Genomic DNA, 22,380 nt, shown 5'->3' with positions numbered 1-22,380 from the left:
TATCACAGCTGTGTGCATGGACCTTCTACAAACCCACCAACCTACCCTATATTTGTGTTTAGGAGAGGAGCTGGTAGAATAATCATTGAGACAGGAGGAGCAGAGTTAAGCCTTTGACTGCTGGAATATGTTTTGAAGCTGTGGGAAGATGGAGGAGGGGGTTCCTCAAAGTGCTCTCATGCAGTTGATGCTCTCTTCAGGAGATGATGCAATGGACTCCCCAGCCTGGGCTGATGGTTTGATTCTACTTTGTGGTTGAGGACAACGATGTGTCATAGGTTTGGCCTGGGTGATATCAGTGGGTCCCTTCCAGGCCTGTGATTCAGTATCTGCAAGGTTAGAATCTTCAAGTGGAAACTTGCATAGTCAGGCTAATCTCGTTGCAAGATAATGGCCTTAGCTGATCAGCAAACTCCCATTGCTAGCACCTTAAAGTGTGGACCAAGTTCCCATAGCGAAAACTAAATGATGGTGCTCGCTAGAAGGATGAGAGTGGGCCGTTCCCCCCCCCCCATTACTAGATGCCAAATAATCCCAGAAAGGCTGGCAGAGTCTGTCTGTGAATGAGTTGCTTTGCCTGTAAATGAATGATCAATTCTCTGTCTTCTGATAAAGCTAAAACCTATATTACAAAACCAAATAAAATAAGTGAAAAGTTCAGCGATCATTTCTATTTCATTAACTGCAGCCATCCAAAACATTCTGATTTCGGGACTTGCCCAACATGAAATTTATCTTCAAGATTCTGTTGGAATCTTCAATAGCCACCAACAGTTTTGCAAGTGGATTGTCAGGATCGAATGTGCGCAAAGCTACATGACTGGCATATAAATTAATGTTGAATTCTTCTTGTGTGACTTTCACAACTGTAAATAGCAGCTCATTCCTTAACAGCAGTTGTTGGGAACCTTTGCTCCTCCAGATGTTTCTAAACCTCAACTATCCCTGCTGATTGGCTTTCAGGAGTGCATGCAGGAGCCAGGCCCTGTGACTGGTAGGGCCTTGCAGGACTGGGGCCTTCCTGAGTTTGGCCTGGAAGGGCAAGGCACGGCCGCACAGGTGAGGCTTGACAGAAGACTCATAGCACCTGGTGGCAAGAGCTGGGAGGGGTATATAAGACCAGCTCTTTGCCACAGCAACATGCTACCCACCTAGCTGTGCTTCGGCTTCCTGACTCCTGGTATCCTGACTCTTGGACCCTTGGCTTCCTGACCCCTGGACTGCTGACCCTGGACTGCTGATTCCTGCTTCCTGACCTCTACCCCGGTCCCAACGTACCAAGCCGGGACTCCGACTGCCTGTAACCCAGACAGTGACATTGGCTATGTTTGCTGGCGGTGATGGCGAGTTTGAATTCAGCAACATTTGCAGAGCTGAATGCTCCCCACACTTGACAGGGACTCAATCAAGAGAACAAGCAAACAATAAAGGAGTGAAATCTTTGTCAGCTGCCTCTCACAAACTAAGGAAACCAGAATTTACCCCATTCACCTTTGGATTTTTATATATGTTTAGAAATCCTTTCGATGAGTTCACCTGAGGGCAAACCTATGGAAAATACATGTAGATAAAAACTGATAACAGCACAGCAATAGCTTGGTTTATTTGTGTCGTTTTATTTAATACCCCAACTTCCAAGTATATTATTTCTTTCAATTACACACACACACACACACACACACACATATTTAAAAGATCTCTGCATGTGCATTTGATGGAATCCGCAGGTTCAATACATATGTGGTGGTGGTGGGAATATGGATGAATGCCTCATATAGCACAGTAAAGATACATGGTAAAAAGCCACACAGTATTAGATTTGTTCCTTCATCAACTAAGATACTTCTTGATATTAAAAAAGACAACAACTCAAGGAGCGGTTTTACTACAGTACCAGCAAAAGCTGGAAGGTGGGATCAGAGGCAGAAACTGTTGGCATTGTCAGCACAGCAGTTCAATTATAGTTTATCACAGGGGAGAGAACTCTGCTTGTAGTAGTTCTCCAAGGCAATTTCCTGTGACGTATAAGCTAGTTCTGCCTCCCTTGCGCTCTCTCTCTCTCTCTTGTACACACTGACACACTGGCGACAACTCTTGGGGGCCTGGGTACTCACATTTTTTTTGTGGGGACTCGGCACCCACAATGTGGGGCTCCCAGTTTCTACCAGAAGTTATGTCACAAGCCTGATGTGACCTCCAAGGCAATGTCCAAGGCCTTGCAAAGCATTCGATGCCCCACAAGGCCTCGGTAGTGATGTCCAAGGCCCTGCCAGGCCTCTGAGGTGACTTCACGTCAGATGTCTCTCAAGGCATCGGACATGACCTCCGAGGCCCCATGAGCCCTTGGAAGCGCCGCTGCAGCGTGCCAATGTAACGTGACATCCTGACGTCACATTACGTCACGGGTGCCATTGGGCAAGCATGATCTGGGGCCCAAGTCGCCACCCCTGCATGGACACACACACGGACACACGTTGCAGCACAATTTGAAAACCCAGAGCTTCATCCCTGGGTTTGATGCATACGAAGGCGATGTTTCCCATACTACCGGGAGATTATTTGCTTATTTACCTGCTGTCATCTATATACCTCCCAATAACAATTTTCTCCTGGCGGTTTTACAGAAGCTTTAAAAAAAATACCCCCAAAAAAAGTTGGGTGAGATGTATGTGTGTGTGTATAAAATGCTGCACAAGAGTCCAACATCTACTACAAAAGTGGAACCAGGACTGAATTATGAGAGGAGACAACTTCATCACTAGAGGAAGAAAATAAAGCAAAGCGCTCTTATCAGTGTCAGCTGCGTAGGGTGCTGCAAGCTGTCTATCAAAGGATACCAATTTACTACTTGCTCTCCTTTTTTGCCTCTTTCCCATAACTTTTGTACAATTTTGGTGGTGGAGTTGAGCTTACCCTACTGTTGCAAAGCGGCCCAGGGCACTGAGGGCAGTTTTCTTCAGATTAAACATTTCTAAATGATGTTTTTTGGCGCTAGTGTATTTCTTTCCAGGATTGGGTTGGGCATGAACCAAAAAGCAGGTATCCTTCAGAATCTCTACTTCTGTAGCACTGTTCTGCAAGCAACCAATGTGCACATAATCACATATGTTAATGTGCATTAAAACTCATTAAATATAGTGTGCAAAAATGCATATTACAGGAAATCGCTTGCAAACGTTGCGAATGCTTAACATACAAAAAATGTATGCTAGGAGAAGTGGACACTAAAATGGTGATGATTTTTGTGACCTTTATTCCATATTTTTTTAAAAAAATATAATGCAGAAATGTGGAGAACTGAACTATTATGAACTATTATGCGGTGGGGGAATGGGAGACATTGGGAGAAATGGGCAGATTCACCAATTCCTGGAGAAAAGCCCTAGCTCAGTGAAAAGGTGCATGCTGACTATGTGACCCAGTGCTGAATCAGGATGGAAATACCACTGGCCAGGAGGGCATCGCTGGTGACTGCTGGCCACTATCCAGACCCAGTTGTGCATTGTACAGACACAGCCAGCCTCCTTTGCCTGCCACCCAACATTGGCATCTGCTGGTAAAGACACCAGCCAAGAACTCCCTTGGTCAACATCAGCCTTTGCTCCTGTTGGAGGCCAATAGATGTAAACATGAGCTTCTAGACTATGGGCAGGGATGAGAAAGCCTTTTAAGTCCAAGGGCCACATTCCATTCTGCGCAGACTACTGGGGGCCACATGCCTTTGGTAGGCGGAGCCAGAGGCAACCGTTGGGGACTAGCGAATGTAAAGCTCTCCTTTACATAGGAGACTATTTTGTGCACACACACTCAGCCATCCATCTCTGTCTTCCAACCAGGCAAGCTAGAAGCATCATCGGAGCACAAAGACACATTCCAAGCAGCCAAAAGCGCTCAAGGTGGGTGAAAGGGGCAGGAAGGTGTCAAAGGAAGACTCTCAAGGACCAGACAGACAAGACTGGAGAGTGGCCTTTGGCCCTTGCTCTTCAGCATCTGTAGGTGGCCTCAATAATAGCCACAAGCAAGCAGCAAAGAGGAGTAGCTCAAAGCGGATTCTCCAATCTTAGCATCAACTGGGGAATCAAGCAAGGAACTTGACCAGCAGCAGCCCGCTAAGGGCTGGGAAGAGGAGTCCGAGGGATCCTGGGATGGTACTGGCCGCCCCATCTGTGCATTTAGCTGACTTGACTTCTTGTATCACATTCCCAAATGTTTTGGTGCCTGTTTCCATTGCTTGACAGGCCAGTTCATTTGCACAGCCCTTGAGGACGGTGCTTGCGGTTTGTCCTGCTGCAAAGAGAATTGAAGGAAACGACAGTCATTTATCAGGAGAGATACTTCATCCACTGATTTCACTTTTCTATTTCGTGGGGGAGTCAGTGGCTGAGCAAGCTGGGCAGGAAACAAATTCCAAGAGTGGAACAGGGGGACATTTAGCGGCTTTCATTTGTTCTCTTCCTTGCATGAAGGAGGATATGTGCTTTTTCTCCCTCCCTCCCATCCTCCCACCCTCCCTCCCTCCCTCTCCCTCCCTCCCTCCTCTCTCTGTGTAAGCAGCTGCATGAGAGGGGGAGAGGAGAGGGGAAGGAGAAGGAAGAGAAGGGAATTATTGGGAGAGCTGGAGATTTAAACAATCACTAAAAATGGCAAAATGCATTTCAGATCAGTAGAGCAGCTTAATACATCAAACATGGCTGGCTCACGCCCTCAGGTCTGAGTGAAGTTATTATTTTAAGCAGGTCTCTAAATGCCAATACTGTAGTGCCTGCCAGATGTTTGGTGGGAGTGCATTCCAAAAGGCAGGGGCCACCACACTGAAGGCCCCTGTCTTAGTGGACAGAAGTGAAGCCTCCAGAGCATTGGGCACTATCACAAATTTCTTTGCCAAAGGCTGAAGTGACTGGGCAGGAGTATACAACGTGAGCCATTCATGAAGGCAAGACTTTCTTTCTCAACATTTCTATTTTGTGCAGCTCTTTTAAGACAGGTGCTTCATACTGTTGATATGGAACCCCCTTCAGTAAGTCTTGCTGGTTGATTCTGCCTTACTGGAAGCTTTTAGACCAACCTTAAGGGAGCCCTATGTAGTACGCACCACCCTAATCCAATCTGGGGATCACTAGGGCCAAGAAGGGCTATAGTTACCATAGAATCATAGGGTTGGAAGGAACCATGCAATCTCATACAGGCAACTGACAAATTCCCCAGACCAGCGAAGCACTCACCCACAAAACCCACATTATCCCAGGATTTAAGCTCAGTTTTTTGGCCCCAATCCAGCCCATCACTGTGCCAGGCACCAGCCCATTTCATGCCCACTTGCACCTGATTCAGATACTGTTTAGAAACAGAGTTGGGGGGGCATGCATCAATAACAGCATGCTCCACATCTCCTAATGACTTCTCCAAATGACTGCAGAACTCCACAGCATAACTGCATGAATGCTACTCTCTGATGCTGGAAATGGGAATGTAAAGCAGTACCTCCGATACCCATCCCACAGTGTGGTCCAGGACGATACTAAGGTATCAAAACCACAAAGAGGATGAGGAGTAGAAGTCAGGCTGCCCTCCCCTTGCCTCTCTCTCGATCATGGTCACCCCTTCAAGGCAACCCAGACTAATTCAGCTCCAAAATCAGACTGGAATTGGTCTAGAAGATTGGTGCCTTCAAAAAACGTTTACAGTTGCCATCCCACAGCCCTCTCAATTACCTTCCTCAGAAAACACCATGGGTGTGGATCAGGCCAATCTGCAACAAGAGTCGCAGAAATCAAGTTCCTCCAACAAACCCTTATATGAATAGGTGATTTATAGTTACCTATGGTTGTAGCTCCAGATATCTCAAAGCATTTGGTCTCCTCTCCAGCACATTTGATGGGTGGAAACTTACACTCGGTTCCATCAGGTGGGCAAGTGGAGCATTGCCTTCCATTCAATGTGGTGTTTCTCCTTGGAGCTGGAAGAAAGGTGAGAAAATCAGATTTGGGATGTAAGAAGAACAGCGCTGACAAGGGGATTAGGAAGAAGATCACAAAAATTAAGAGCCTCCCATTCTGCTAAGTGCCTCATATGTCTAGGACACACGTTTGACAAGCCAGTACCATGTTTCTTGCCATCTTTGGCTTCATACATGGGGGCACCATCTCACCTGAAATGACAGCCCCTTCCAAATTTTGGTCTCCTCCCCATCTTTGGGAGAGGTTCCTCCTGCCCTCTGTCCTTAAACCGTCAGGTATTTGAATTGGCCCTACCACTGAAGATCTGCACTCTCCCATTTCCTCACATGCTTCCAATTCTAGGCCAGATTTCCATGGAGCCAGGGACAGAGAACCTATAGCCTTTCCACTATTGTTGGACTTCAAATCCCATCAGTCTCAGCTAGCCAGTTGCCAGGGATGTTGGGAGTTGCAGTTTGCCATCATCGAGAGCAGGGTTTCCCAAACTTGGGTCTCTAGTTGTTTTTTGATTACAATTCCCATCATCCCTGACCACTGGTTCTGCTAGCTAGGGATGATGGGAGTTGTAGTTCAAAAACAGCTAGAGACCCAAGTTTGGGAAACCCTAATCTAGAGAGCTGCAGGTTCTCCTTCTTTGCAGTGAGAATCTTCTTTGCCCAAAATTTTCAGTCTTGTATTGAGAATCTGTTCCTGATGTTTTAGCATCATCCACATGACCTGTTCATTGAGCATTCCTCCTGATATGCTTGCACAAAACTTACATGGGGGGTTGATTCTATCCCATCTTAGTTGAACATTTGTTCTGATGCACCTAGGGCATTGTTTTTGGCGAAGCAGTCTGGAAGAAGCAGAGGCCACAGTAAAACATCAAATCAATGCCGAGGTTTCCCTAGGGGTGTGGGAAGCAACAGCATTTCTTTTTTAAGGAAAAAGAAAGGCCACTTCTAAGCTGTCACTATTCCGCAGGTGGATGTCTTCTCATTTTCCTGCAACCTTTAGTCTAAATCAGGATGAATCTCAGTGACCAGGTTGTCAGCAAGCGACTGATGAAAGGAGTGAGGAAAGGATAAAGAGACAAGCGGGGACTTACTAGGGGGCCATGTTGTTTTGCAGGCAGCTCCCACACAGCAATGAGTCTCGATTACTGTTGTTCCAAATGGGCCACTGTTGATGATTTGGGGCCCTTTGCCGCACAATTTTGATGAGCCGCAACCCTTCTCAAAAACATTTTGGTCTGGAGGGATCAAAAGAAGGCAAATCTCGTGAAACACAAGCGATAGCTTTAGTCTCAGTGTGGGCAGCCACCGGCCACACACCACAGCATCTTTAGCAATCATAGCATATGGTCTCAAGGCAGGCCACGGGCCCATCGTGCGCCAGTTTCTCGATTTCATGTTTCATTAAATCCCTAGCCCACCTCTACCCTGAAAAGAATCCAGGTTCGGAAGCAAGAAAACCACAAAGAAATACAATCAGCAAATAAAACAAATGGAAACCATTCAAGAACAGTCACATGCCCTGAGCTGATAATATCAACGGGGCATCTTTCAGCCATTAAATAAATGCCTAGTTTTAACTTCCTCCTGGGTGTTAATAATGTGGGAAACAGATGCCACCTCACCTGGGAGAACGCTCCAGAACCACTAAGAAGGCCTGGTTGTGGGTCAGTGCCAACTGGGCAGCAACTCCCACCAGCAAAGCCACCAGCAGTGGCATTGCAGTTGATAGCAGGAAGCCACTCCTTTAAGTATGGTACTTGGATCCCAAGCCATTTAGAGCTGGGTACTAGATATGTGACAGGACATGGGTGGGGCTGTGGTCTAAACCACTGAGCCTAGGGCTTGCCAATCGGAAGGTTGGCGGTTCGAATCCCCGTGACGGGGTGAGCTCCCATTGCCCGGTCCCAGCTCCTGCCAACCTAGCAGTTCGAAAGCATGTCAAAGTAGATAAATAGGTACCACTCCGGCGGGAAGATAAATGGTGTTTCCGTGCGCTGCTCTGGTTCGCTTAGTCATGCTGGCCACATGACCCGGAAAAACTGTCTGCGGACAAACGTCAGCTCCCTCGGCCAGTAAAGCGAGATGAGTGCCACAACCCCAGAGTCGTTCGCGAATGGACTTAACTGTCAGGGATCCTTTACCTTTACCTTTTACTAGATATGTGCTAGATACGTAGCAGGCATCATTCTCATCATTTTAGCACTTTTCTCAATCCAAGTCAAGGAAATGCCCTTTGTTTCCTTGCATAGTGCTCAACAAAAGCTTCTCTGCAGACAGAAGGTAGGGTAACTGGTTACATTTGGAATCTCCAGGGAATTAAACCACAGCAAGGAACCCAGCTGAACCAGCCTCCCCACCAAGAGGCAAGGGGAGGAGACTGCCTCACGCAACAGGGTCCCCCGGGGAAGCAGGTGTCAATCTTGCTTCAACCCCTTGTTCCTGACGTAGATCTTCCCTCTTCTCTTCTTTCTTTCTTTTTAATTATTTTTATTAAGTTTTGTTTTGCATAAATCCATAAACATTTTCCATCTATAATTCATTTTTTTTATAAAATATTTATTAAAGTTTTACAAAATGAAAAAAGAAAAGGAAAAATACAAATAAAAAAAACAGTTCCATCTTTCCATTACATTCTTTCATTTACTTAATTTTCTGGACCTCCTCTAACCTCCCTTTTTGTATTCCAGTTTAATTTATCAGTTCAGCAAATCCTTCCCCTCTTTACTTATCCTAATCTTTAATCTTAAAATAATGTAACATTAGATTTTTACTTATTAATAGTCCATTTTTTCATACTCCTTATAGTATTATAACTAAAAACCACATAACTTTCAATCCAACATCATTCTAACATTCATTAATTTTGCAATATTTCTGTAAATAGTCTTTAAATTTCTTCCAATCTTCTTCCACCGACTCTTCTCCCTGGTCTCGGATTCTGCTGGTCATCTCTGCCAATTCCATATAGTCCATCACCTTCATCTGCCATTCTTCCAGGGTGGGTAGGTCTTGTGTCTTCCAATACTTTGCGATAAGTATTCTTGCTGCTGTTGTGGCATACATAAAAAAAGTTCTGCCCTTCTTTAGCACCTGTTGGCCGACAATGCCCAGAAGAAAGGCCTCTGGTTTCTTCGAGAAGGTATATTTAAATACCTTTTTCGATTCATTATATATCATCTCCCAGAAAACCTTAATCCTTGGGCACGTCCACCAAAGGTGAAAGAATGTACCTTCTGTTTCTTTACATTTCCAACATTTGTTATCGGGCAAGTGATAAATTTTTGCCAGCTTGACTGGGGTCATGTACCACCTGTATATCATTTTCATAATATTCTCTCTTAAGGCATTGCATGCCGTAAACTTCATACCTGTGGTCCATAACTGTTCCCAGTCAGCGAACACAATATTATGTCCAACATCTTGTGCCCACTTAATCATAGCAGATTTCACCATTTCATCCTGAGTATTCCATTTCAACAGCAAGTTATACATCCTTGACAAAATCTTAGTTTTGGGCTCTAACAGTTCTGTTTCCAATTTTGATTTTTCCACCTGGAATCCAATTTTTTTGTCCTGATTATATGCCTCCATTATTTGATAATAATGAAGCCAATCTCACACTTTATTCTTTAGTTTTTCATAACTCTGCAATTTCAATTTGTCTCCTACTTGTTCCAAAATTTCCCAATATTTCGGCCATTTGGCCTCCATATTGAGTTTTTTCAAAGCCTTTGCTTCCATTGGTGATAACCACCTTGGGGTTTTGTTTTCAAATAAATCTTTATATCTTATCCAGACATTAAATAATGCTTTCCTGACAATATGATTTTTAAATGCTTTATGTGCTTTGACCTTATCATACCACAAATATGCATGCCAACCAAATACATTGTTAAAACCTTCCAAATCCAAAATGTCTGTATTCTCAAGGAGTAGCCATTCTTTCAACCAGCAGAAAGCTGCTGATTCATAATACAGTTTAAGGTCTGGCAGGGCAAATCCGCCTCTTTCCTTTGCGTCAGTTAGTATTTTAAATTTTATTCTGGGCTTCTTGCCCTGCCAGACAAATCTAGAAATATCTTTCTGCCACTTCTTGAAACAGTCCATCTTGTCCAAAATCTGTAATGATTGAAACAAAAATAACATTCTTGGCAATACATTCATCTTTATCGCAGCTATACGGCCTAGCAGTGAAAGCTTCAAGTTTGACCAAATTTCTAAATCTTTTTTCACTTCCGACCAACATTTTTCATAATTATCTTTAAATAAATTCACATTTTTGGCTGTCATATTAATCCCCAAGTATTTCACTTTTTTAACCACTGTTAAACCTGTCTCGTTCTGAAACCTCTCTCTTTCATTCTCTGTTAAATTTTCCCCCAAAACCTTTGTCTTTAGTTTGTTCAGTTTGAATCCAGCAACCTGACCAAAATCTTGAATCAGTTCCAAAACTCTTTTGGTACTAGATTCTGGCACCTGTAATGTCAATACTAAATCGTCTGCAAATGCTCTCAATTTATACTGTTTAGCTCCGACTTGTATACCTTTCACCTGGTCTCTTCTAATCATATTCAGCAAAACCTCCAGGACTGATATAAAAAGCAATGGGGAAATTGGGCAACCTTGTCGTGTCCCTTTCTCTATCTTAAATTCCTCCGTCACCTCATTATTAACAATTAACTTGGCCTTTTGTTCAGAGTAAATTGTACTTATACCGTTTCCAAAGCCTTCTCCCACCCCCATCCCTTGTAGATTTTTCTTCATAAAACTCCAAGAAATATTGTCAAAGGCTTTCTCCGCGTCCACAAATATTAGAACTGCTTTAGTATTAATATTCACTTCTAACTTTTCCAGAATGTTAATTATATTCCTCAAATTATCAGACAAATGTCTGCTCGGAAGAAAGCCTGCTTGGTCTTTATGAATCTCTTCCATCAACACTTTTTTAAATCTCTTAGCCAAAATATCTGCAAAAATTTTGTAATCCACATTAAGTAGTGATATGGGGCGGTAGTTCTTAAGCTGAGTTTTTTCAGTTTCTGTTTTCGGTATAAGTGTAATATATGTTTCTTTCCACGATTCTGGTACCTTTTTCCCTTCCAATATTTCATTACAGACTTCTTTTAAAGGTTGTACTAACCATTGTTTTAAAGTTCTGTAATATCTTGAAGTCAGTCCATCTGGTCCTGGAGATTTGCCCAATTGCATGTTCTGAATGGCATCTTCTATTTCCTGTTCAGATATTTTACAGTTCAACATTATTTTACTTTCTTGAGGAATTTTTTTGTAATCCATTTATCTTCAAAAATTGATCTATGTCAATTTCTTTCTGCGGCCCTGCGGTGTATAGTTGTTTAAAATACCTCTGGAAACATATTTTAATCTCGGCTGGGTTCTGTATGTTCCTTCCTTCCACTTCTAGATTTGTAATAGTATTTAATTTTTTGTCTTTTTTTTCATTTGCCACGCTAGCAATTTCCCACATTTGTTAGCTGATTCAAATGTCTTTTGTCTCATTTGTTTAATTTTCCATTCTATTTCCTGGTTCATCATTTTCATATATTGTACTTGGTATAGCTTTATTTCTTTCAAAATCTCTTGCGACTTTGGTTTTGCTCTCAATTTCTTCTCACTATCTTTTATTTTTTCCAATATTTTATCTTTCTTTTCATTTGGGCTTCTTTTCTTTATTGCATTCTGTTGTATCAAGAACCCTCTCATAACAGCTTTACTTGCGTCCCAGATAACACTTTTTTCAACATCAGTGTTCATATTTATTTCAAAATAGTCTCTCAAGGTTTTTTGGGCCTTCTTAATCACGTTTTCATCTCTGAATAAGGTGTCATTCATCCTCCATCTAAAAGAACCAGTGGAAATCAGTTTCATCTCCATCTTGACAGGATTATGGTCAGAGCAAGTTCTTGGACAGATTCCCGCCTTCTTTATCTTTGGAGCCATTCCACTAGTTACCCATATTTGATCGATTCTAGTCCATGTCATTTTGGCTTCAGAAAAGAAAGTTCCCTCTCTAGCCAGGGGATTCTTTATTCTCCAAATATCAACTAAGTCCAAATTGTCTGTCATCTCGAAAAAGGTTTTCGGTAGTCTACCATCCTTGGTGATCACCTGTCTTTGTGCCTTATCTATGTTTGTTGATACTACTCCATTCATGTCTCCCATCAAGATCAAATTATAGTCCATATAGTTCATTAAAGTCTCATGTAACTTTTTAAAGAATTCAGATTTCCCCTCGTTTGGTGCATAAATTCCTACTATCAGGAATTTTTCTCCTTGAATTTGAATTTCAATTGCCACATATCTTCCTTGGTCATCTTTAAAGATAAATTTTTTACCTCCAACAGCACCAAGTATCTGTTCTTGATCTGTCGGTGGCGTCACTTTCTCTGAACCAGGTAATCCAAAAGATAAGTTTGCTATGTCTAGTATTCCACTTTCCCGTGCTCTTGGCTCTTTCCCTATTTCCGCTTCTTTCTGTAAATCTTCTCCACGGTCTCTCAAAAATCTATCTTTGTCGTCCAATGATCTTATTTTTATCTTCCTTCCTTTGTATTTAAAGGACAAGCCTTGAGGGAACTCCCACCTAAAAAGAATTCTGATACTTCTCAACAAAGCGACCAGCTCTCCGTAGTTAGACCTGAGGTCCAAAAGATGTTTTGGAATGTCCTTGAAAATCTCCACACTTGACTGATAAATTTCCAATGTCTTTTGGTAGTGCAAATTCAAGATTTTATCTCTCTCCTCTTCAGTTCGAAAAGTGATAAGACAGTCTCTCACTTTATTTTTCTTTCCTCCTTTTCCAAGCCTGAATGCGCTTACTATCTTGAATTCTTCCTTTCCCGAATCTAGTTGCCAAAAGTCTATAAATTCCTTAGTAAGAAATTCAGCCAAATTGTCCTTCTCAAGTTCAGGTATGGCTCTGATCCTCAAATTAGTTTGTTTCTCATTCAGTTCCACCATAGAAAGCATCAAACCATGGTCGTCCAGTCGTCTGTGTATCGGTGGTATCCTCTCTTCAGTGGCAGTTGCTATCTCCTTTGCTTCCTCCGCAGTCTTTCGAATCTGAGTAGATTCTTGAAGCAATTTCTCAATAGCCTGTGTATTGGTGTTCACCTGCTGTCCCAAGTTATTTATGCTCGTGGTATTCTGGTCAATTTTTGCCGATGCTTCAGCTACTTGTTTATTTGTTTCAGCCACCTGTATATTTGTTTCAGCTACTTGCCTAGTTAAATTTTCCAATGATTCATTAATTTTCCCTAATGCCAAAGCTAAAACCTCCTCAGACGACATTCCCTTTGACTTCACTTGTACTGGTACGGCCCCTGGTGGTCCAGATACCCCAGAGGCCCCAGATGCTGATGCTCTTCTTTGTGACCCAATTTCCGTACGAATTCTGCCAGACCTCAATATTTTCTCTTGAGTCGAATTTAACTTTTCTTTCCCGTCTGCCATACCACTCCAGATAAGTCCAAGGTCGTTCCCACAGCTGGGCTTTGTTATGGAATGGAAAATTCCCTGACTCAGTTATTTTTGTAACAATGTCCAACTTCCTCTAGGGGGACACAGTTGCAGTCAAACTTGTAACTTTAAAAAATAACCTTTTTAAGTCCCCCAGTTTATCAAAAAAGACGACTGTATCAGTTCCAACTATTTTAAAGTTACTCTAAAACCAGGAGAAGTCAGCCAAAAACACTGTATCTTTTTTTTTGCAGAGTTAGCTGTCAAAAGCAATTTATTAGGTGCCTTCACAATACGGCATTCATTTTCAAGGCAGTCCGTTCCCAGGATCTAAGCAGTGGATTTTACCTTCCTTCCCCCACTTTCTTTACAGGAAAGTAAAGTTCAAATCTTTTCCCCTCCTTTCCTGCAATCCGGAGGGGAAATCTTCTGTCTGACGTTCGGATTTTGGCCCTTTTAAAAGTTACTTTCAAAGTTCTAGCTCACAGTCTTTTTGCTTTGTTATATATATAAAGAACGGGAAGCAGACTTCCTGTTTATGCTTCCCCGTTTTGGTGCCAAATTTGCTAATTTTCTTTCCTTTATAGTCCAATTTAATCCTACTCACGGGTAGTTGTTTCTTGCCAAATTGTCCAGGAGAAAGTCAGCGTTCTCCGATAACGGCTGTGCGGCTTCGCTCCGCGTAAGAAGCAGTCACTCACAGCACCACGCCGCTCTCCCCGCTTTGCTTCGGAACCCAAAAAAAGGGTTCCTTTGCAATTTGGGGGGGGCGCTAAAGGTGCCCGCTGAGTCCCATGCTCACAGGCTTCCCTGCCTGTGATTTTTCATTTTCCATCTATAATTCAAACTATACCCAAGTAACATAGTAAAAGAAAATAAAGAGAGAGGGAAAAAATACATAGCCACTAATTATCTTCCGCACCACCCATTCCCCATACTTGTATTTAATGATCAAACCTTAACAATTATAATCTTTTAAATTGACTTCAGTCCACCACCTCAATTCGGGTCATTTCCCCCCCATTCTTTAACTGCCTTCTTTAGATGTTTTCCATTCCTTGGTACTGTATTAGCTTGTTGGTTATTATAATTGTTTTGTCTTTTGCAAAAATTAATAAAGGTTTTATTTGAGAACAGTGTTTTTCTAGGGAATTTTTATAGCACTCCCATTCCTTAGTGAACTTTTGGCTTGTTCTATTCCTAATTGTTTCTGTCATTTTAGTGAACTCAATGTATTCAAATAGCTTTAGTTGCCATCCCTCCTTTGTTGGGACCTCTCCTCTTCTTCCCTAGTGGGAATGGGGGGCGGGTTGACATTTGGGGGTCTTCCTCAGATGCCCAAATGTCTTGGCCCTGCCCTGCTCCCCACCCAGGCAAGAGGATGTTACGCATTTGTTCAAATCTGCTGGTGGCTGTAGGTCATCTCCACTTACCTAACCCAGAAATGCTGAGACTCAACACCCGAGAAACACATGTGTCTTGCTCCTGGGTGCATTGCATCATAGGTCCTGAGCAGTGGCTTGTTGGCCCAGTACATTGCTCACATTCTAGAGCCATTCCTGAAAGCACAGAAAATAAGAAAAGTCAATGTTGTTAATTCTCCTTCCTCTCCTTCTCTGGCTTTTTTCTTCACCCAGAGTTAAGAACTCAAGATGCACCAAAACAAGGTGTACTCAAACCCTGGGCAGGTTCCCTCTGGCTAAAGTCATTACAGACCCTCCAAGTGTCCCAATCATCAGAGACGGTCCTGGATTTACAGAAGCCACCCCGGTTTCTTATTTGATGTCCCTCTTTTCCTTAGGGCATCCCTATTTTTATCAAATAAATGCTGGAGGGTGTGGAGTTATGCAATCACTAAGCAAAGGAGATAAATACCGTAACCATACAACCTTTAGAAGACATCGGAAGACAGCCCTTTATAAGGATGTTTGTTTTTTTTAAAAAAAGTTTAATGTTCTATTTATTTATTTTTAAAATTGTGAATGAATTAATTTTATTATTTCAGTCACAGACCAGTTCCAGCCCACATACAATATCAAGGAAGTCATAAAACACAATAAAGTCATGAAACATGATAAAGTCATAAAACATCTCCCATTCCAACAAAATTCCATACATTTTAGAAATTACCTTTCTTTTATTTAATAATTCTTTATCTAATGTTGAAATTTCACTTGCAAAACCTTTTTTTTTAAATCTGCTTTGAACACCTCATTTAGTTAGTGGTACTGAATCCACCCTGTTAGGTGGCGCTTTATTTCCTCATAATCTTTCAGTTTCAATTTGTTAACTTTTTCTTCTAATAAATCCTTATATATGTCCCAGTTTGATTCCATATTTTTTCCTTTTTACTGCTATCGCCTCTAAGGGTGAGAACCACTAAGGCATTTAGGTTCTAATAACTCTTTATACTTTCCCCATACTCTATTTTGGCGTGCTCTGGTCCATGGGGTCACGAAGAGTCGGACATGACTAAACGACTAAACAACAACAACAAAAAAATTAAAAAATGGGGGAAGATTGCCCAGAGCTGTTGTTGAGCTTTTTTTACAGGAGGGGGGGTTTGCCTGAAATCACTTGACCTAATGGCTGACTCGCCCATGTTGTAACAGCCTCCTAATGTCTGACCCCTCACCGGGAGAAGCAGCCTATTGCCCACCCAATTGCCACACCAACACCCAATCAACACCACCCCTTGCCCCAGACATCAATAACACACTGCAGACCATTTACGGCTCGCGGCATTGACCAATCCCACGTCCCCCTTAGGCAGGACTGGTCATGTTGTGCGGATGCCTGATTATCGTCTTCCAAAGCAACTATTCTATTCCGAACTTAAAAATGGAAAGTGTAATGCTGGTGGTCAACAAAAGAGGTTTATAGACTGTTTCAAGGCAAATCTAAAAAAAATGTAGTATAAACACCGACAACTGGGAAACACTGGCCTGCGAGCACTCCAGTTGGAGAACAGCCTTCACCAAAGGTGTCATGGGCTTTGAAGACACTCAAACTCAGGACGCAAGGGAGAAACATGCTAGGAGGAAGGAATGCCTGGCAAATCCACACCGTGATCAACTCCCGCCCAGAAACCAATGTCCCCACTGTGGAAGGACGTGTGGATCCAGAATTGGCCTCCACAGTCACTTATGGACTCATTGTTAAAACTGTGTTTATGGAAGACAAACTTACTTGGCTACGAGTGACCGCCAAAGAAAGAAGACCCATGTATAAGACAACCCCCTATTTTAAACACAATTTTTTCAGTAAAAAAACACCTAGTCTTATACATGGAAAAGTACGGTACTTTTCTGCCAGAGTATCAATGAAATCTCAACCCGCCATCCCCCTCTCTCTCCTCATCCCAATTATCCTCTTCAGCCAGTGGGGTCCCCAGGGTAGGAAGGCTATTAAGCTGGGAGACAGTGAAGTGCCGGGGTCAGTTAGCAAACAGAAACCCATCAATTTCCATTGGTTTGGGAGCTCTGGAGACACTGATTGCCTGCACAGTCTCTTTTTCATATTACTTGCATGCAGAGTCCTGATATAACGTAATTACAGCAGCTTCCACTCCAGCTCTCCAGCTCCTGTGCCACAGTCAAAATGAGAAATCATTTCCTTGGTGATGAGAGACATTCAGGGTGGCTTAGGGTGTGGTTAGTTGTCTTTGGTTGGCTGTAGTGAGAATAGTTTCTTCTCCTTCTCCTTCTCCCTAATTGTTTTAACCAATTCATAAACTAAGAACTTATACATTGACCACTAATAATGAAACATATGGTTGTAGCTATTTCTTTCCACATTTATTATGCTGTTTTTTGTGATATACAGTACATGAGAAAACTTGGTATACTTATTTGTATAACATTCTTGTATATAAAAACACAATAAATAAATAAATAAATAAATAAAATTCCAGATGTTTAGTTTAATCATATCACTTTGTTTCCCTCCTCTCCCAGTGACGGATTGAGGTTGAACCCTGACAAGACATAAGTACTGTTCTTGGGGGACAGGGGGCAGGCGGGTGTGGAGGACTCTCTGGTCTTAAATGGGGTAACTGTGCCCCTGAAGGACCACGCACGCAGCCTGGGAGTCATTTTGGACTCACAGCTGTCCATGGAGGCGCAGGTGAATTCTGTGTCCAGGGCAGCTGTCTCCCAGCTCCATCTGGTACGCAGGCTGAGACCCACCTGCCCGCGGACTGTCTCACCAGAGTGGTGCATGCTCTGGTTATCTCCCACTTGGACAATGCGCTCTACGTGGGGCTACCTTTGAAGGTGACCCAGAAACTGCAATTAACCCACAATGCGGGAGCTAGACTGGTAACTGTGAGTGGCCGCCGAGACCATATCACACCAGTCCTGAAAGACCTACATTGGCTCCCATTACATTTCCAAGTACAATACAAAGTGTTGGTCCTGACCTTTAAAGCCCTAAATGGCCTTGGCCCAGTATACCTGAAGGAGCGTCTCCACCTCCATCGTTCAGCCAGGAAACTGAGGTCCAGGTCTGAGGGCCTTCTGGTGGTTCCTTCACAGCGAGAAGTGAAGCTACAGGGAACCAGGCAGAGGGCCTTCTCAGTAGTTGCGCCCACCCTGTGGAACGCCCTCCTATCAGATGTCAAGGAAATAAACAACTATCTGACTTTTAAAAGACATCTGAAGGCAGCCCTGTTTAGTGAAGTTTTTAATGTTTAATGCTGTATTGTGTTTTTAATATTTGGTTGGGAGCTGCCCAGAGTGGCTGGGGAAACCCAGCCAGATGGGTGGTGTATAATTAATAAATTATTATTGTTGTTATTATTACTCCTTGCTGGTTGCAGCTAAGAGTAGGTATTTGAGAATAGTCAGCCAGGGCTCCAGCCAAAGAGCAGCAATACGGAACAGAAAAATTCAGTCAAGGTCCAGGACTTAAAGGCCCGGCAATGATTTTATTTATTCCATTTTTCTGCAAACTACTTAGAGGCTTTATTGGAAAACCAATTGTGTTTTTTAAAAATAAAACCAGCACCATGTCTGATGCCTATTCCTTATGCAACTGTCCCACTAAATTGGGGGGTGGCTACCTCACAAGCTGTGAATTGCATCCAGCCCCTCAAGTGCTTTTGGGGGGGGGGTCCCCCAACCCCAAATGTCATTTTTTAAAAAAAGAAATTTCATTTTCTTATTAAAAAAATGACAGCTGCTATCCCTCTCTTTCTATGAGTCCATGATCATGATTCCAAAGCTGTTTATTTGGGGGGGGGGCTTGAGGGTCTCAAAAAATTTCCATTCTTAATTTTTATATCAGACTGCTTCCATAAGTCTCACGTGCTGCCAAAAGATTATGTGGCCCTCCAAGAACCCCCCCCCCAAATTATGAGAAACAAATATGATTCTAATAGGTACCCCCGCTGAGATGCCAAATGTTTTGTGCCCCTGCAAGGCCCCCTCAAATTTGTTCATTTTTTTTTTAAAAAAAAAAAAAATCTCTCACAGATTCATTGTGATTCAAAGAGGTTTTTTCCTGACCCCACCCGAACCTCACGTTGTCATTTTAAAAATAAACCAAATAGGCCACACCCATTCCTTAACTTTGGACACACCCACTTTGACATGTAACTCTCAGAGCTATATGCTACTGCACATTGTCTTTTTTAAAAAAAATTAATGCTTTTGATTGGTTTTTCACTTCACACAAAGTACAGTATTATTCAACAATCTTCTGTACACATTCATTCCCAACACTCTGCCGTGCATTGACTTCCCTCCCTCCCTTCAACAGGCTTTCTTACTTCAGTCTCCTTTCCGCAGTTTCTTATTATATCCAGTCCCCGTCGTAAGATTTATTTCATTCCTGCTAGAGTTTTCAAATCTCTACAGTTATTATTTATATAATCCATAAATTTACTCCAATCTCTTTGGAATTTTGTTTCCTCCTGGTTGACTGTAGTGTCAACAGCCCTTGGAAAAACTACATTACCACAGGGTATGTTTGAGAGGCATTAAACTCTCACCTCTTCCATCTCTCTGACTGCCAGACGGGTGATAAAAAAGCACAGACTCCCAACCCTTGGAATGCTCAGATGTTACAACACATGGAAAGTATGTGCTCTCCTAATGCCTCCCTCTCTCTCTTTTTTATTTTTATGCCTTATCAGGAAATTGTATCTCACCGAATCAGCAAAGCTGTGGCAGGTTGTCACAACAGGATGCTTGTCTTCGCTTGTCTCTTTAGTTCCAGGCTTGGCTCTTTTCTCCCCCAGCCAAGCCTTTACTCTAGGAAATGAGCATGCATATTATATCACCGAAGACGGAGGCACTTGGGGAGCGCCCTCCCATCCAATGCCAAGGAAATAAACAACAATCTGACTTTTAGAAGACATCTGAAGGCAGCTCTGTTTAGGGAAGTTTTTAATGTTTGATTCTTTACTATATTTTTAATCTTTTGTTGGAAGCTGCCCAGAGGCAGCTGGGGAAACCCAGCCAGATGGGCAGGGTATAAATAAATTATTATTATTATTATTATTATTATTATTATTATTATTATTATTCCCTTAGCACCCATTGTTTCCCATTTCAATGTATTGTTGCAGATGCTAATGACTGGACTCCTGCAAAAGTTCTGCACCCTCTTTGTTCCAACCTAGGGAGTAATGATGATTGTTTTGCACAGAGGACTGACTATCTGTGAGATGAAACATGCAGCATTTTTTTCTGGTGCTGCAAAGCCTCCCCCCCTACCCCACCCCCAAAAAAGTTTCCATACTCACCCAGGGCTATGAAGGCAGCAAGGAGGCTGATGAAAAGAGGAGTCTGCTTCATTCTAGATTTCAACTGAGAGCTGTTCACAAGCCTTGAACACACACACACACAAAACCAATCCAACCCACACTTCTGCCTCCTTGATGCAACTGCGTAATCTGTGGATGTGTAGTTGGGAGGTGGGGAACTGTTCTGTAGAAGAGATCAGTCAAGCTTCCCGGAAAACAAGGAGGAGACACCAAAGCACCTCCCCAATGGGATACAGGCCAAGTGGGTAGTAGATCAACTTTGCAGATGGGAGGTCTCATGTATAACCATGCATCCCTCTCAGTTTGGTTTGATAGTCATCAACTATAGAAAACAATGTTAAAAGCATGAAGGGCTGAAAACAGCCAAGAAAGCTCTGCTCACCACTAGGAAATATGCAACAGCAACAGTTACTATTCTAGGCACAGCCAACTTTTATGGGACTGTGACTTGTGACTTCATTTTTGTCACTTGTTTTTGTGACTGTGTGGAACCCTGTTCAGCTACAGATTGATTGATTGATTGATTGATTGTGTGACTGCAGAAATGGATAAAAGTCCCTCATCCAAATAATGACTATCATCAGTGCAGGTAAGAAAAAATATTAATTTTAATTTTTATCATCTACAATACTGTCTTATTTATTTTATAGTACAGTACATTGATTATTGCTTTCATTTTATGGATCAATAGTCTTCTTAGATAGGAAAATTCATGTTAAATTGCTGTGTTAGGGGTTGTTTTTAAAAGTCTGGAACTGATTAATCCATTTTGCATTACTTTCTATGGGAAAGCATGCCTTGGTTTTAGAATGCTTTGGTTTTGGAACAGATTTCCGGAACAGATTAAGTTTGGGAAACAAGGTACCATTGTATTTGAGCTGAATCTTCCACCATTCCGTTTATTGCATGTCCTCAAATTCAAGTTATACTCAAATTACAAGAGAGGGAGAAAGTAAGTAAGTAAGTAAATAAATAAATAACCAACCAACCAACCAACCAACCAACCAACCAACCAGAAGGCCCTCAGAGCTGGACCTCAGTGTCTGGGCTGAATGATGGGGGTGGAGACATTCCTTCAGGTATACTGGGCCGAGGCCATTTAGGGCTTTAAAGGCCAGCACCAACACTTTGAATTGTACTTGGAAACGAACTGGGAGCCAATGTAGGTCTTTCAGGACTGGTGTTATATGGTCTCAGTGGCCACTCCCAGTCACCAGTCTAGCTCCCGCATTGTGGATTAATTGCAGTTTCCGGGTCACCTTCAAAGGTAGCCCCACATAGAGCGCATTGCAGTAGTCCAAGCGGGAGAGAACTACAGCATGCACCACTCTGGTGAGACAATGCGTGGGCAGGTAGGGTCTCAGCCTGTGTACCAGATGGAGCTGGGAGACAGCTGCCCTGGACACAGAATTCACCTGCACCTCCATGGACAACTGTGAGTCCAAAATGAGTCCCAGGCTGTAATGTTGGGTTCAAGGTGCCTGCTCACGTTGCTCTGACACCCCTTTCTCCAACTTGCAAACTACTTGCAGAACTCAACTTTTTTTTCTTTCTTCATCTTACATTTCTCCCACTGCAATCCAGAAACAAAACTCTCTTTTATTGGGCTCCTCTGCCAGGCAGTTTCCTGGAAAGGGGGAGAAAGAGAAAAAACTAGTTTGGCCTGTATTTTGACACTGCTAAATTCTGAATTGGTGCAGAAATGACTCCCAGGCTGTGCACCTAGTCCTTCAGGGGCACAGTTACCCCATTCAGGACCAGGGAGTCCCCCTCACCTACCTACCTCCTGTCTCCCCAAAACAGTACTTCTGTCTTGTCGGGATTCTGCCTCAATCTGTTAGCCACCATCCATCCCCCAACCACCTCCAGACACTCACACAGGACATTCTCCGCTATTCACCGCCCACTCTCTCCATGCCATGGATAAGAGAGGGAGAGGAAGGAGCAGGGTGGGGCACCAGCTTAGTCTGCTTGATGGGAGACAAGCTCAGCCACAGTGCCTCGGGGGAACAAAGGGTGTGGTAACCTGGGGAGCATAAAAAAGCTTGAGATGGAGAACATGAAGGATGCGGCCTTGTAACACTGTTCAACAACAAGGAGAACCAGCACACATTTCTCCCCATTTCTCCATGGAGAAACAGGGAACATGTTGGAATACCTAGGGCCCTAAATAAGGATC

General features: G+C 42.9%; 1 protein-coding gene across 1 annotated transcript; it reads right to left on the bottom strand.

Annotated features, from left to right (window-relative positions):
• Positions 1-1,596: 1,596 nt before the first annotated feature.
• Positions 1,597-20,390, bottom strand: LOC128418396 (phospholipase A2 inhibitor NAI-like). The gene is made up of 5 exons (XM_053398030.1): positions 20,181-20,390; positions 14,866-14,991; positions 7,048-7,191; positions 5,819-5,956; positions 1,597-4,287 (listed from the first exon to the last, which is right to left on the bottom strand). Exons 1-5 carry the CDS (start codon positions 20,230-20,232, stop codon positions 4,079-4,081), a joined length of 669 nt encoding a protein of 222 aa, XP_053254005.1. The 5' UTR covers positions 20,233-20,390; the 3' UTR covers positions 1,597-4,078.
• Positions 20,391-22,380: the final 1,990 nt, after the last annotated feature.

Source organism: Podarcis raffonei, chromosome 8 (genome assembly GCF_027172205.1).
Source record: "Podarcis raffonei isolate rPodRaf1 chromosome 8, rPodRaf1.pri, whole genome shotgun sequence".
Lineage (NCBI taxonomy): Eukaryota > Metazoa > Chordata > Lepidosauria > Squamata > Lacertidae > Podarcis > Podarcis raffonei.
This window is presented reverse-complemented; position numbering and strand designations above follow the sequence as displayed.